The 16,332-nt window shown below is 40.6% G+C and overlaps 1 protein-coding gene across 1 annotated transcript; it reads right to left on the bottom strand.

Annotated features, from left to right (window-relative positions):
- Positions 1 to 3,870: 3,870 nt before the first annotated feature.
- Positions 3,871 to 14,344, bottom strand: CENPH (centromere protein H). The gene is made up of 9 exons (XM_061619705.1): positions 13,811 to 14,344; positions 13,067 to 13,122; positions 12,742 to 12,790; positions 11,432 to 11,506; positions 10,513 to 10,569; positions 6,597 to 6,660; positions 6,253 to 6,304; positions 5,450 to 5,613; positions 3,871 to 4,742 (listed from the first exon to the last, which is right to left on the bottom strand). Exons 1-9 carry the CDS (start codon positions 13,951 to 13,953, stop codon positions 4,650 to 4,652), a joined length of 753 nt encoding a protein of 250 aa, XP_061475689.1. The 5' UTR covers positions 13,954 to 14,344; the 3' UTR covers positions 3,871 to 4,649.
- Positions 14,345 to 16,332: the final 1,988 nt, after the last annotated feature.

The following is a 16,332-nucleotide window of genomic DNA, read 5'->3' as shown; positions in this document are numbered from 1 at the left end:
ATCTTATGATGTGTCCAAAGTATGATAACCTCAGTTTCATCATTCTAGCTTCTAGTGATAGTTCTGGTTTAATTTGTTATAACACCCAGTTATTTGTCTTTTTCGCAGTCCATGATATGTGCTAAGCTCTCCACCACCTTTCAAATGAGTTGATTTTTCTCTTATCCGCTTTTTTCACTGTCCTCACATCCATACATAGAGATGGGGAATACCATGGTCTGAATGATCCTGACTTTAGTGTTCAGTGATACATCTTTACATTTGAGGACCTTTTCTAGTTCTCTCACAGCTGCCCTCCCCAGTCCTAGCCTGATTTCTTGACTATTGTCTCCATTTGGGTTAATGACCATGTCAAGGCATTGATAATCCTTTACAAGTTCAATGTTCTCATTGTCAACTTTAAAGTTACATAAATCTTCTGTTGTCATTACTTTAGTCTTTTTGATGTTCAGCTGTAGTCCTGCTTTTGTGCTTTCCTCTTAACTTTCATCAGCATTCGTTTCAAATTGTTACTGGTTTCTGCTAGTAGTATGGCATCATCTGCATATCTTAAATTATTGATAGTTCTCCCTCCAATTTCCACACCATCTTGGTCCAATCCCGCTTTCTGTATGATATGTTCTGCGTACAGATTAAACAAATAGGGTGATAAAATACACCCGTCTCACACCCTTTCTGATGGGGAGCCAATCGGTTTCTCCATATTCTGTCCTTACAGTAGACTCCTGTCCAGAGTATAGGTTGCACATCAGGACAATCAGATGCTGTGGCACTCCCATTTCTTTTAAAGCATTCCATAGTTTTTCATGATCTACACCAGCCTTTCCCAACCAGTGTGCCTCCAGATGTTGTTGGACCACAACTCCCATCAGCCTCAGCCAGCATTGCCAATAGTCAGGAAAGATGGGAATTGTGGTCCAACAACATCTGGAGGCACACTGGTTGGGGAAAGGCTGATCTACACAGTCAAAAGCTTTGCTGTAATCTATAAAGCACAGGGTGATTTTCTTCTGAAATTCCTTGGTTCTTTCCATTATCCAACGTATGTTTGCGATATGATCTCTGGTGCCTCTTCCCTTTCTAAATCCAGCTTGGACATCTGGCATTCAAGCCAAAGTTAACATGTCTCTGAACCCCAAAATATATGTTGGGGTACCCTGTATGATATATTGCTATGATTGGGGGACTCTCCCCATCAAGATTAACAAATTTAAGCAATCAAAATCATGAGGCTTCTGATATTATCAAAAATGCATAATGTCATAAAATCATAAAAAATAAGTACTGTAACTGGGGGTGCGCACCCCAAAATCTGCTCTGAGCCAGGACAAATCAGACACCCCAGGAAAGGGGAGAGTGTCCTCTACGAGATGCCACTGCTTCCGGTCTCGCCCAGAGCTTCTACTGGGCACAGGGCACAGATGAGGGCATCTATGCAAAACCAAAATAAACAAAAACACGAAGGGAAAAATAAGTAACTGGGGGTGCCCACCCCAAATTCTGCTCTCGGCTAGGACAAATCATGCACCCAAGAAATAGGGAGGATGTCCTCTATAACATACCAGTGCATCTCGCCTGAACCAGAACGTCTGCTGGACGCAGGGCACAAATAGTGGCACTAAATTCTTTTTGTACATTTTGATTTTGATTCTAAAGGGTGGCGTAGTAGGGCACTGGCCCGAGGGCCCCGGAGCTACAGGAACCCCTGAGGGGCCCTCCGCTCCCCTTCCGCAATCCATGATCCATGGCACCATCCACCAGCCCACCATTCCCTTGACCCACCTACCTGTCTCCTGCCTTTTAGCATTGCCCTTAATGAAGATGGCGGCTGCGGCTTCCCTAAGGTACTGAAGCCGCTGCTACCATCTTAGTTGATGGCAGAGATGCGCGCACGTAGCACGCACGTGTGCCATCAACAAAGGTGGTGGCGGAGGCTTCATCCCCTTAGGGAAACCACGGCCACCATCTCATTAAGGGCAATGGTAAAAGACAGGAGACAGGTAGGTGGGGGGCATGGGGGGCCACGCATGGGCCATGCACATTCACACACACGCACACGCCAGGGCCCAGAGCAAGCTGATGCCCAAGGGTCCTGGCATGCCTGGAGCCGGCCCTGCTTGTGCCCAGCAGAAGCTCTGGGCCAGGTAAGATGCACTGGTATGCTAGAGGACAGCCTCCCCTTTCCTGGGGTGTATGATTTGTCCTGGCCCAGAGAACATCATGGGTTGGGCACCCCAGTTACCTATTTTTTTCTTCATGATTTTGTCTATTTGGGTTTTGCATAGATGCCCTCATCCATGCCCTGCACCCATCAGAAGCTCTGGGCCAGGCAGAAAGCACTGGCATCTCGTAGAGGACCCCCTCACCTTTCCTGGGTTGTATTTTTTTCTTCATGTTTTTGTCTATTTTGGTTTTGCATATATGCCCCCATCCATGCCCTGCCCTAGCAGAAGCTCTGGGCCAGACATGACACAGTGGCATCTTGTAGGGGACACCCTCCCCTTTCTTTGGGTGTATGATTTGTCCTGGCCCAGAGCAGACTTTGGGTTTGGGAACCCCCAGTTACTTATTTGTCCCTTCATGTTTTTGTCTATTTTGGTTTTGTGTAGATGCCCTTATTTGTGCCCTGCACTCAGCAGAACCTCTGGGCTAGGCAGTAAGCAGTAACATCTCATAGAGGACATCCTCGACTTTCCTGGGGTGTATGATTTGGCCTGTCCCAGAGCAGATTTTGAGGTGGGCACCCCCAGTCATTTATTTTTTCCTGTATTCTTTTGTCTGTTTTCGTTTTGCATAGATGCCCTCATGCATGCCCTGCACCCAGCAGAAGCTCTGGCCCAGACGGGACGCAGTGGCATCTCGTAGAGGATATCCTTCCCTTTCTTAGGATGTATGATTTGTCCTGACCCAGAGCAATTTTTGGGGTGGGTACCCCCAGTTACTAATTTTTTTCTGCATGCTTTTTGTACATTTTGGTTTTGCATAGATACCATTATTCATGCCCTGGATACCCCCAGTTACTTATTTTTTATTATTTTATGACATCATGTATTTGTGATAATATCAGAATCCTGATGATTTTGATTGCATAAATGTATTGTTACTCTTGACGGGGAGTCCCCCAATCACAGCAATATATCATACAGGGTATCCCAACATATGTTTTGGGGTTCAGAAACATGTTAACTTTGGCTTGAAGGTGCTGTAGCTGTCAACTTTTCTTCTTTTTTAGTGTTCTGAACTCTCAAGCAAATAAGCAACTTGGAACTGGGAACCAACTTCAGCATTGTACTTTGTTATAGGGTGGCACACCATTAAATAAATACAAATTGGCAGTTGAATTTCTGTCAGGTAGCTATTGAAAGCACAGGCTCACCAAAATTAGGTGATAGTAATATATGTTACTGCTGCTTCTGTTAGAATAAAATATCTGAATTGTTTCCTCTATTTACAATTAAATAAACCAATGACATGAATAAATCAGTAACACAATTCAACAACTAAACACAGATCTTCAGTGTGCAAACTTGCGCATGTACATTAGCCCCTTTTAATTTTTAATGTATATTTCTTAATGGCCTTTCATCAAAAGATTTACAACTGCTGAACCTTCCTCTATTGTAAACATGCACTGTATATAGAATCCCTAGAACAGTTGCATCCATATCAGATGTGTATGGTACATGTGTACATTTTAGGCCACAAGGCAAACAGCAAGTGAGAGCACAGTATGAAAAGTTTAAGCTCTGCCAACACACCCTCCAGGAAATTCTGTTTGGAATTGCCCACCTAGTGTCTAGTGTGTTCCTGAAGAGGACATGAAAGATTAGTAAAAGTCTCAAGCCCTCCATACAAATCACAATGCTGTAGTACAACACACAATGCTTTTATTTTATTACAAGCACTATCAATACCAAGGCATAGTATTAAATTGTAGAACAAATTTACACTACTACGGTGCTGCACTAAGATTCCCCAACCTCTGCCATTTCCTTTTATTACATTCTTCAATATTCTAGAATGTGTCTTGAAGGCAGGTACCCATCTATTTTTATCTATGGAACAAAAAAGGTACCATATTACATATATATAGTGATGGCATTACAATAACAGCAGCAGCAAGTTATTCTACCTATACATCTAACTGAACAGTATTTTGAAATACAGAACATAAACAGCATTGTAGTGAAAAATAATCACGAGTATGTTTACCAAAAACACTAAGCTGCTTCTCACTGGCATATACAAAAATGTTATTGTAAATTCATGTGGCAGTGCAAATCAAACTGTAAAGAAAAATCACGTCTGTGAAACTAGTACGAAATGGGAAACAGCAAGCCAAGTGCTCTGGCTTCATCATAAGGCAACAAACAATAACTTCTCTAGAAATTGAGATAATATTGTAGTCACAAAAATCTATATTAATAGCTCCTTACATAAAATTGCAACAATTCTTACAATACAGAGTGTATTTTACAGCAGGAAGTTCCCTTTTAAGTTCCTAAGTCCATATGTGCATCAGTACAATAAGTGTCATTGTACAGATATCTGATTCTGAGAACATACCTCATTTGTTACAACTCAGACTACTTATTCTCCTCTGAATTAGCAAATCACAGAAAATGTAATCTTCAGGTATTGCTGCTTCTTCAGATTCCAGCCACATTTTTCTCCAGTTGCAGAACAACTGCCTTCAAAGCCGGATCCTTTGCCCAATTTACTCCACTTCCAATAATGAGATTCTGAAATAAAATCAGTTTGTTTAGTTTTCAAAGAGATACTTGTAATCATCCCAATTATGGTACTGCTTTAACATGCAAACACACACAAGTTTCCATGCAGCGATCATTCAGGTTGCACTACAACCTGGGAGACCTGGGTTCAAATCCCCACACAGCCACGAAGCTCACTGGGTGACCTTGGGCCAGTCACTGCCTCTCAGCCTCAGAGGAAGGCAATGGTAAACCACCTCTGAATACTGCTTACCATGAAAACCCTATCGATAGGGTCTCCATAAGTCAGAATCGACTTGAAGGTAGTCCATTTCCATTTTCTATATTACACAGCTGTCCGCAATTAAGATTTTTCAGTATTTACAACATTCAAATATTTTACTGTGCACAAAGCCATTTCATTCTCTTATTCATTCTGAACTGAAATTTAAAATATAGCCAACAAAACTCACCTCACAATGTCAATACTAAAAAAAGAAAAAAAATGGGAGCCAGTAAAAAAAAAAAAAAAGGCCTGCATTGTGCAAGTTATACTTGGCCATTTTCCATCTATGAACAATAATTTCAAAGTATTATTTATTACATTTATACCCTGCCTTTCTTTTCATCATAGAAACCCAAGGCTGCTATATATATTTACTTAATTTACATTTAGTACAAATTAGTTCATCTTGATCACCGTAGCAAGTTTGTCCATCTTCTCAGATGCACTTTACCTGGAAAATGTTTTGAATTAATGTTGTCATCTGAATTTCCTGTTTGAGATTTTTACGAACCTTCTTCAACAATTCACCCACTTCCATATTGTCTAGTTCCTCTTTTCTTTTTCTCTTCATATCATGTATTTGTGCCAGTTTGCATTCCCCAGCCCGTTTTAGTGCTAGTAAATTACAAGACAAAAATATATAGAATTAGGAACTTGCTAATTTCCCAAAACCTACTCCACAAACAAGCATTTTACTAATGCCTCATTTTAAATTAATGATTCAAATTATGGCTCAGTTTTTATTTTAACACTCCCATTCCACACATCATGCCTGAAATAGCTAGAAGTCTTAAACACACACAGGATTGTATCCATTGTTCCCATTGCACAGGTGGAACAGAATTCCACTTGAGCAATGAGATTCCCCTTCTTTCCCTGCAGCCCCCCTGTACGCCCTCAAAATCTGTTCTGGAGGTTTGGGCGACCCTCCCAAGCAAAGAGGAAGTGGAAGTCTTCTTGCATAAATGGAACTCTGCTCGCATAGAATTGGATACAATCCATAATGAGCTAGTACAATGCTAAGGGTTGTATTCAACTAAATCCTACTCAGAGTAGACACATTGAAAGTAATAAATTGGGAGGAAGATAATATTTCCAGTACATTCTGATTTTCATAGCATACCACATTTGGGATCTGACCACATTCATGTACCTATACATTGAAGTGATATATAGTAATTTCACCTTTATGAGATACAGAAGGTAACAATAATAGTGCTATGAAACTGCATTTTCACTATAATTTAAACTTACTCAGTCTGCTCTGCTTAACTTCATTCAGTTTTTCTTCCAGATCACGAGATTGCTGCATGAACAAGTAGTTCATTAATATATTTTGTATCAATATCTATTTGTAGTTGTCAGAGGAATACTTTAACTATTGAAAATAACAGACTTATTTAAGAGTACGGGTGGTAGGTAAACACAATAAATATTTTTAAAGTACAGCTATACTGTACTTTGCTCTACTACAGGTTTCAGAAATTCATTTTATTATTTATTAAACTTATATTCCACCCTTCCTCCCAGAAAGAGCCAAGGGTGACAAACAAACAACAGGCAATGAACTTTAATATTTTAATATAAAGGATACTTGCCTGCTGCAATTTAAGTATTGCAGTACTGAGCATCATTATGTGTTTGATAGTGTCCCAGATCAACCTAATGAGAGCATAAACAGAAGTCAATATAACCACGAGGCTCATGAAATCAAATCAAAATAAATTCAGCTTACACACAGCTTTGGGATGGGGTGATTGGAGTGGAGAAGCAATGCTGGAGTATGCCGCTTATGTTGGGCTCTCAGGTTATGTGTGTGTTCCTCACAGAGAGGAAAGCAACGGACAAACCTGCACTTATGGGGTTAAGTCGGTTGGGAAGAGTGCCAAGGCCGTCGATGGCAGCTGTGCCATCACAAGGGCACTCTTATCTACATAAGGCTGGAGAGAAACCGAAAGGATGTGAGGGTGTAGCGTTTATGTGGAAGAAGCTGGTTGTAACACTAAATGTCTCAGTAAAGACTCTTAAAAGAAATCATTGCCTGTGACTGGATCTTTTCTATACCTGAACCTGCTTTTGGTGTTGTATTGGACCACACACGCACTATCGCAGCGCGACAGCTTAATCCTTTCCGTAGCCATGGCCTTCTGCTGAAACTTTCCCTCCCTAGATAGCTCTTCCCCTTACAGAGTTTCAAATGTACATTTGTAACAGGGGAAATTGCAGCAAAAAGCAGCAGCCAGAGAAAAGATTAAGCCACCCACAGTACCACTTCTGTGCTCCTAATCACTCTATCCCAAAGCTGTTGGTGTTTTGTTGTACATTTGTGTTAACATTTCATTTGGCCTTTAGTTAGCACTGGGAAACCTGTGGCCTTTGAGATATAGGACTACAATTCCCATCAGCCAGCATAGTCAATAGTTTTATGATCTTTTTATAGTTTCATAGTAGCATTAGCAAGAGTTTAGGCTCTTGCTAAAGTCCTCTCTTGCTCAGGACCCTTTTTTATTTACACAGGATTTCCTTGCAGCATGATCCAGCCATATGTTCCATTACTGAATAGGCTGTACCGTTTTATCCTTCTTGCTTTGAATTGTACACCACGTAGATATTTATATGCTGAACAAATCCCGATGAATAAAGAATCAACTGTAGATCAACCACATCTGGAGGGCCACAGTGTCCCCACCCCTGGTTTACATCCATCACTATACACGTTTGAAGTGAAGGCAGTTTGAGTTCAGTACATTTTCTCTAAAGAAGAGTTGAAAACTACTTCACAAGATCATTATAAAACGTTTTAAATGCCTTTTCTAATGGCTACACACACACACACATGCATTATGAGATCCATCTCTTCAGCTTTTATTAGTACTGCTGCATGTATTATGATAGCTGAACATGTGATTAACAGCTACAGTAAAAAGTCATTGTTAAAAAGTGCAGCATTTACCTTCTACAAAACAAGAGAAAAAGTGCTAAGTCTGAAGGTGTTACAGCAGCACAACCTGTGTGTGTTATAATACAGGTTCCAGAGTTCCTATGAAGCAATCGAGTTGGGGCCATTTAAAACACAGAAAGGGTGGTGATGGCATGCTGGAGATGTTATTGCCCACGATTCTGCTTCCTCAGCTGTCTTCTTCCTAGTGGAGTTACTTTCACTTTTGTGGTCTCCCTATGAGAAATAGCTGAAAGATGATTTTGGGAAGAAATAAGACTCAGGCTTTTGCCAGGGTGGGCTAAACTATAGGAAGTTCTGTTCATTTTGGGGAAGCCACTCCAACCTACCCTATACCTGATGTATAGCGTGGGTAAGTGCAGGGCTTCAAAAGAACAATCAGGAGTTTAAAGTGAGCTCCTGCTTGTTCCTTTGCTGGAGCAAGCAGTTTCCATTCAATTTCCATTCCATTCCATATTTGGAGCTTTACAGAGAAGCATGGGCCTATTATGGGACTGAATCAGCCTTAGTCACCCTGAGGGATGACCTTTATCAGGAGAAAGACAGGGGGAGTGCGACCCTGTTATTCTTACTTGATCTCTCAGGGGCTTTTGATACCATTGACCATGGTATCCTTCTGAGCAGACTTGGTGAGATGGGTATTGGAGGCACTGTTTTACAGTGGTTCTGATCCTATCTCCAGGGTCATTTTCAGAGAATAGCATTGGGTGATTGTCTTTTGGCTTTCAACAGGTTGTGCTGTGGGGTGCCACAGGGTACCATGTTGTCCCCCATGCCGTTTAACATCTACATGAAGCCCTTGGGAGAGGTCATCAGGAGATTTGGGGCGAGGTGTTGGCAGTACGCTGACAATACCCAGCTCTATTTCTCTGTAACATCTGAATCGGGAGAGGCCGTGCAAGCCCTGGACCGCTGCCTGGACTTGGTGGTGGGCTGGATGAGGGCCAATAAATTGAGTCTGAATCCTAGCAAGATGGAGACGTTGTGGGTTGGTGATTCCCGAGTTTGGATAATTGGTCAGTTGCCTGCTTTGGATGGGGTTGTACTCCCTCTGAAAGAGCAGGTCCATTGTCTGGGAGTGCTCCTGGATCCTCCTTTGTCACTAGAGACTCAGGCGACCTCAGTGGCTAGGAGTGCTTTTTACCAGCTTTGGCTGGTAAGACAGCTGCGGCTGTTTCTGGACCAGGATAGCCTGACCACTGTTGTCCACACACTGGTAACCTCCAGGCTGGATTACTGTAATGCGTTCTGTCAGGCTACCCTTGAAGTTGGTCTGGAAGCTGCAGCTGGTCCAAAATGCAATAGTGAGACTGCTCACTGGGGCAGGGTATCGCCAACATGTCACCCCGCTGCTGAAAGAATTGCACTGGCTATGTATTAGCTACTGGGCTAAGTTCAAGGTTCTAGTTCTAGTACAAAGCCCTATACAGCTTGGGGCCAGGATACCTGAAAGACCGTCTTATCCCTTATATACCCAGTTGATCACTGAGCTCTGCAAGTGAGGGCCTCCTGCATATGCCATCTTATCAGGAGGTCTGTTCTGCACAACATAGGAAACGGACCTTTAGTGTAGTGGCACCTACCCTTTGGAATTCTCTCCCCTTAAATATTAGACAGGTACCATCTCTGTTATCTTTCTGGCCTTCCTCTTTCAACAAGCCTTTTCAGTAGAGCCCTTATCCCAGTCTGCATCTGTGTTGGAATTGCTTTTTAATGTTTTTAACTCTTTTTAAAAAAATGTTTTTAAAGCTTTTAAAAACTGTTTTTATAGATGTTATGTTTTAATATATATTTAATGGTGGTTTTGTTTTAATATATTTTAAAGTCTGTTTTTATGATGGATTAAAGTCTTTTTAGTGTTTTTGTTTGCTGCCCTGGGCTCCTACTGGGGAAAAGGGCAGGATACAGTAATATTATTATTATTATTAATAATAATAATAGGAGGGCTTTGTAAACAGCCCCATGCTGCTCCTTAAATTTTCAAAAACTGGAAATGATTTCCAGGTGAGCACCCCTGCCCACCTGTCAAATTTGGCATGTTAGGGATGGGGAGTTTAAGATCTGGCTTGCCAGCAAGAAAATGTCCCACCGCTTTAAGTCTCCCCCCCCCTTTTTAGGAAAATCAGCATCAAGCCAATTCCAGCAAACAGGTATGTTGCCATCGCAACTAGTTTGAACTTGATCCCAGTTTTAAACAGTGCTCTTTAGTTTTAAGTGGTAGCTAAATGGAATCAGTGTATAATGGTTTTGCAAAGGTCTAAAATGGGAAATTGCAACAGCTTATTTAAACAACTAGTTGCTCAAACTATCAAAATGCCATTACCACTTCTACAAATGAGCAGTTTCTAGGTGGCCTAAGTCTAGAATCTCCTCCCCAATAAGTTATGAATCTGACCCTGCTTCACTGTCTTGTGGTGCAGCAACAGTCCCTGTAGCATATACTAACATAGCAGTTGCATTTGGGAAGTGTTTAGGCCACGGAATGTAACCCTCTTGTAAGTAATATAAATCAGTTTAAAAATAACTCCTTGCTTTAGAGTTTCAAATCTCCTTACTTGGAGTCATCATCATTGTTCCTCAGTTTGGTTCTAAGGGCATCAGTTACTTGGATCCTATATAGTAAAGAAAAAAATACAAAACAAGATCCATTTGAAGAGATGCATTAAAAGTGTAGTTTGGGCATTTACACCAGAAACAAATACTGGATACTGTACCAAGTATTTATTCCTCCTCTCATATATATATTTCCACACACAAGTGATGGACTAGCATACTAGTTTGACATTATAAATAGCTATGGGTTGTATTCAACTTAGCGCTAAGGATTTTTCCTTCTGCAATGTTTTCTCCATGGCCTCCCCGTGTCCCCCCCCCAATCTTTTGGGGACAGCAAGGGATACATGCAGGGGGACAATTGTGGGGGAAGCCTGTTGCATTCATGTAATTATTTAGTTGAACACTTTCCTATATGCCAGAGATCTATGTAAAGCTATAGTATAAGGAAGTTCATGCTCGTACTTCTGAGAAAATTCCAATACTATATTGTGTTTCAATTTGTAGTTTAACCGTTTCATAGGTTAAACACCATAGGTTTCATTTATATGTTGGCTACTTCCCTTAAACTATTTTTAAAAGGAAATTGACTTGTATGGAGTTAAACAGAATGTAGTTGCAGAAAAGTTGTCTAATGCTCACTTTTATGAGTCTTTACCTTACAGACTTGTAAAGCATGAACAATTTCTCATTACATTAAGTAATTTCACATGACTAACTCTGCTGCACAATCAAGCGCCAAGTTGGGTGCACAAGCGCATTAATTAAGTCCTCACAACATTTGCTGGGTTGTGGCTTGAGTGTTTTAGATCTCCTTGTGGTAAGACTCTGGTTAGCTAACTCTATGGCAATGCTACATCTTCAGTTCCTTGGTTCTGTCATACATTATACTTCAACTGTTTAACAAGATGCAGTTTTTACCTCTGTAATGCCAAGGTTTTGTTTTGGTGTGACACTTTCACTTCTTCCATTTCTCTTTCCAGATCTTCTACGGAACTAAGAACAACATTAAAGAGAACTCAGGTAAAACAAACCAAGGGCCAGAAGATCAGAAAGGTATGGTGTATATTCAATTAAGTCCTACTCAGAGTAGACCAATTGTAATTAATAAACCTCAATCAAGTCTATTAACTTCAATGGGTCTACTTTGAGTCAAATTAGTATTGAATACTACCGTATGATCCTTGGGAGTTTCTTCTTCTACTAAACTTATATAACAGCTAAAGAAATTTATAACACATCTTTCCAGTGATGGATGTTAGCAGACATATTGCTCTGCTCACATATCAGCCCTGGCTCATTCTGTGAATTGTAAGATTTAGTACAGGAAGTAGACATACAATACTAACATTCCTCATTTAAATACATACAGTCAGAACCTTCCCCCCTCCACATTTAATGCATCTTCTATATTGACAGCATAATGGGGTGGGGCAGGTCTTCTGAGACCACGCTGCACAAACATATAGATTGTTGTTGGATGCAGCATTCAGCATAGTGAAAGTTTCAATTCCCATTTCAAAATGAATCAAGTTTTAGATATCCAAGGCTATGATTGGCATATAGACATTACAGGGGCACGGGAGGAAGAGTCGAGCAGAACTTCTTATAGACAGGCAGTGGAGTATTAATGTCATGGATAACTTGTTCTTCATGACTGCAAGATGCAAAATAAAATAAAATGTGCAAATGTCTATTTTCAAATCATACAGTATATACTAGCCACAGAAGTTACCTTTTCTGGATGCAGTTTTCATTTTTTTTACATGGTCTAAGCACAATGAACAAAAACAGAACAAGCTGTTTATCCCATGTACAGTGCTGTCACACACTTCCTCTGAAATAAGGTCCACTAAAATAAGTAATTATGTATGCGTGTTTAGGATAAGAGTGAATACAACATACCATTTAAAGCAAGCATAAAAATAACAAGACACTTTTAAGAGCTAATAAACACAAGCCTGATATTTTAATTTAAAAATATTACAAGAACGTTTCAGTTATGTTGTTAAATCATAGCTAATTCTGCAGATAGAAATGAACAGGAATCCACAACATATAAGGAGACACAAATTAATGCTCTACCCCATTTTCTCCCTATAAACCTAACATTGCTGCCATGCCCTTTGCATAGGCCACAAAAATAGGTTTTCACCTGCTAGAGTTGCATACTGAAAAAAGCCAGGAACAAATCATAGTAGTATATGTTCCAACTAGTTATGAGAACATACCACTCAATAATCTTTTCATCGATAACTTGATCCGGAATGCTCTCTTCATCTGTCAAACAAGAATTGAATATATTAAAAATAACTGAAAATGATCCTCCCTCCCAAGACAAACATACCAATAGCATAGCAAGAAGTTCCTAAGTTTCAAAACACCTTTTCATAGACATAAAGTGGTCAAGAGATCCAGATGCTTACTTTCAACAAGAGCATGCTTGTCAAATAACCTATCTACATTTGTACTGTGTTTTTTTCTGCTTATTTCAGCAATATATACACATTTAATATTTTTACAAATTTTCTTAACAATAGTGGGTCACACACTTACTTGCATTAATTGTTGTATTATATTCCATAAGATGTTGGTTTATTTGTTGTCTTACTCTACAAATAAAAACAAACAAACAGAAACATCATCAAGTGGAAGAGTAATTTAGCAATTCACAGCAAATCCACCTCATCATAAGAATTACAATCACTGTGGTCCTTGAACCCACAGTCTGCAACCTTCATTCAGATGGTCCAGAGTGTCTAGATTTGCGGTTGATGATGGGAGATGACACATCCATCACACTGAATACTCTTAATTGATTTTAATTGTATTGTTTTTCCTTTTTATTTCTAGTATTAAAATTTGAATTCTATGCAGCTGCAGTTACTACAGCAGGCAGAAAAATCATTTAGTGTCCGCCAAGACCCTCAGCAGCTTTCAAGCTGTCTGTGAGGCAAAAAGTTTGGGAACCACCGTTCTATACAATGCATATTTTTTCCATTAAAAATATAAAAGGCAGCATTAAAAATACAAGCCTACTGTGTAGGAGCAAATAGGGTATCAATTGCTACCTTCTTGGAAAGGGTGCCAGGAGGAAATGCGCCCGCTTGGTAAATGCAAACCCTTTGAGCGAATACTGGTCCGGGAAAGTGTAATTCTACATATGTCTACTCAAAAGTCAAGACCGATATTGAGTACTATGGAACTTACTCCCAGGTGAATATATACAAGGTTACTGCCCAAGAGCGTGTTCAGAGAACTATAGCCACCCAACTACAAGCGACCAACAGAGGAACTGACCGAAAGAGCGTGACTAGGTCCGGCGTTATCTCCTCACTGACAACCCTTCGGGCTTCTCCTGCCGTTTCTTCAAAGGTGCCATTGAAAGAAGAAGCAGCAGCCTTGCAGCCAGCCGCATCCCTCAGTTCCTCCCGCGGTTCCATCCTGGCAGCGTTCAGGTAGGCCTTTTTCCTCACACCGACTCTCCCCGCGCTGCCGCTGTTTCAAAAGGCCCGCCGCCGCCCGACGTCACGCTCCTGACGGCAGTGGTATTCGATTGCCTCTGCCTGAGGTCGTGACCCGCCTCCTCTGGCTCCGAACGAAAACAACGGCGCTCTTCACTCCGGCCTCGTTGAGAGAATGCGTAAAGCTGTGTTAGCCACGCCTCTCAGTTCCAATAGAACATCTCTTCGATTGGGCGGGGCAATAATTACGTCAAAACCATGCTCGAAGAACGTTTCGGAGGGTGTTGTGCCTTCGCTCACGGAACAAATAGGGGTAAACGGACTGTCGCTTATATAAACAGCTTAGAAACCAGGGAGTAATTCATATTGAACTCACTGGGACTTACTCCCGAGTAAATATGGTGACAATTGTACCGTTTGTTATGCTTTAAAAAGGCACTGGTTTGGATTCTTTGATAATGTAGACTTGGATTTCTTTAGGTGGAAAATGAGTCTTAAGTTTCCAACTGCTAAATCTGTCACTTCATGTAAAGTCCCTGCTACAATAGGACACCCAGCAGCAGAGTACCGATTAGCCTACAAGCCTATAGGTTTACTGAAATTTAAGCGGAGAACTTCAGTGGGATTACTACAACCTGTTATCCCTTTCCAGGTGCAGGTGCTCTTGTTGTATCACAAGTTGGTTTGAACAAAAGTGGAAAGTAGACATACATTATAAATACATACAGAAGCTGACCTTCTTACACATAGATTGTACACCGCCCAGAGAGCCTTCGGGCTTAGGGCGGTATATAAATAAAATAAAATAAAACAAATAAATAAATAAATAAGAGCTGAAGCCAGAAGTAGACAAGCAGCAGGATTTCCAATAAAACCGTGCTAGGCTAATTGCAGCAGTACTATCTCCCTTCTGATTATAGTTCTTGCAGAATATTTCCAGCCCTCAACACCACTGTTGAGTTACTGTGAACATCAGGAGCTATGTTTTCCGTTTCCACACCCAGCATAAGTTTTGCACCTGTCCAGATGAATTGAGTGGTCCATTCATTTTGACTGACCTATCAAGATACCAAGCAATTTCCTACCCTCCTCAGCTTGGGTTGCTGCTCTTAAAGTGACAGTAAGAAACCTACAAGTGTTGGCCAGTCTAATTAGTTAGACTAGACTTCCCAACCCTGGTGTCCCCCAGATGTTTCAAACTGCAACTCTCACAGGCTAGTGGGAGTTTACTCCAAAACATCAAGGGCACCAGGCTAAGGAAAGGTAGCCTAGACAACACTACATTGTAATGTCAAGCAAACCCTGCTCCAAGTTTTTTTTGTAGAAACTAGGCTTTATGTAGTAGCCATTTTACACTTTAAAAACAGGTGATGTTCTGCAGCTGATCAGCCTAAGTGCTCAGGGAGGTGCTGTCAAAGTACAAACAGCATTTCCTGCCTTTATTTATATAGAAGTTTTGAAAACATATATTCATCAACCATCTAAACGATTATACTTTAACCCATTCCTCCCTACATAAATCTTCCCTCTTCCCACCCTACCATACATCTTTTATTTCCCATTGAAATACACAGTTATAGAGTCCAAGGAATAAGTTAATTTAGCCATAGTCTTTTAAAGGGAGTTGGTACTTGACCCATTCTTTCATCTTTTGCAGAGAAGAGTATGAAGGGCCACCAGCCCTCTTTGAAAGCCTCTTTGTTTTTCCTCTTTCCTTTTGCTAATCTTAATTTGATAGTCAATTTTTCTAATAGGGCAACTTCCCACACCTTTCGATGCCATCTGTCTAACGTGAGACCTTCCAGAGTTTTCCAGACCCATGCAATCACCATTCTGGCAGCCACCAATGAGAAGCCAACTGATTTTTTGTAATGTAAATTCTGATTTCCCTCTGATTATTTTTTGCCCAGTTATTCTTTGAATTTCTGTATGTATGAGACCAAAACTTGGGTACTTTATCACATTCTCACCACGTATGTATAAATGAGCCACGTTCCCCACATTCACGCCAGCAGGAGGGGTCTCCTGAGTTAGTGATTTGTGCTAAATGTGCAGGAGTCATGTACCATTTTTGAACAATCTTTAAAGCCGTTTCCCTGAATAAAGATTTGGCCACTGATTTAAATGGGAATTTTAACCACATGCCTGTCCAGATCTCACTTTTTATTTTACAACTCAATTCAGTTTCCCATATTTCTTTAAGTATTTGGTTACTGCCCATATCCTTTCCCAGTAAAAACTTACATAAGGGGAAGACTAGACTTTTCAGTATTGCCTGCATTCAATATTAATTTTGCTAGAGTTAGTTCTTTTGTTCCAAGTTATAATTTTTCCTTATAAATGTACTGATTTGGTACC

This window comes from Rhineura floridana, chromosome 1, assembly GCF_030035675.1.
Source record: "Rhineura floridana isolate rRhiFlo1 chromosome 1, rRhiFlo1.hap2, whole genome shotgun sequence".
Lineage (NCBI taxonomy): Eukaryota > Metazoa > Chordata > Lepidosauria > Squamata > Rhineuridae > Rhineura > Rhineura floridana.
The sequence above is the reverse complement of the archived record's forward strand: the minus strand, read 5'-3'. Positions and strand labels throughout refer to the sequence as shown.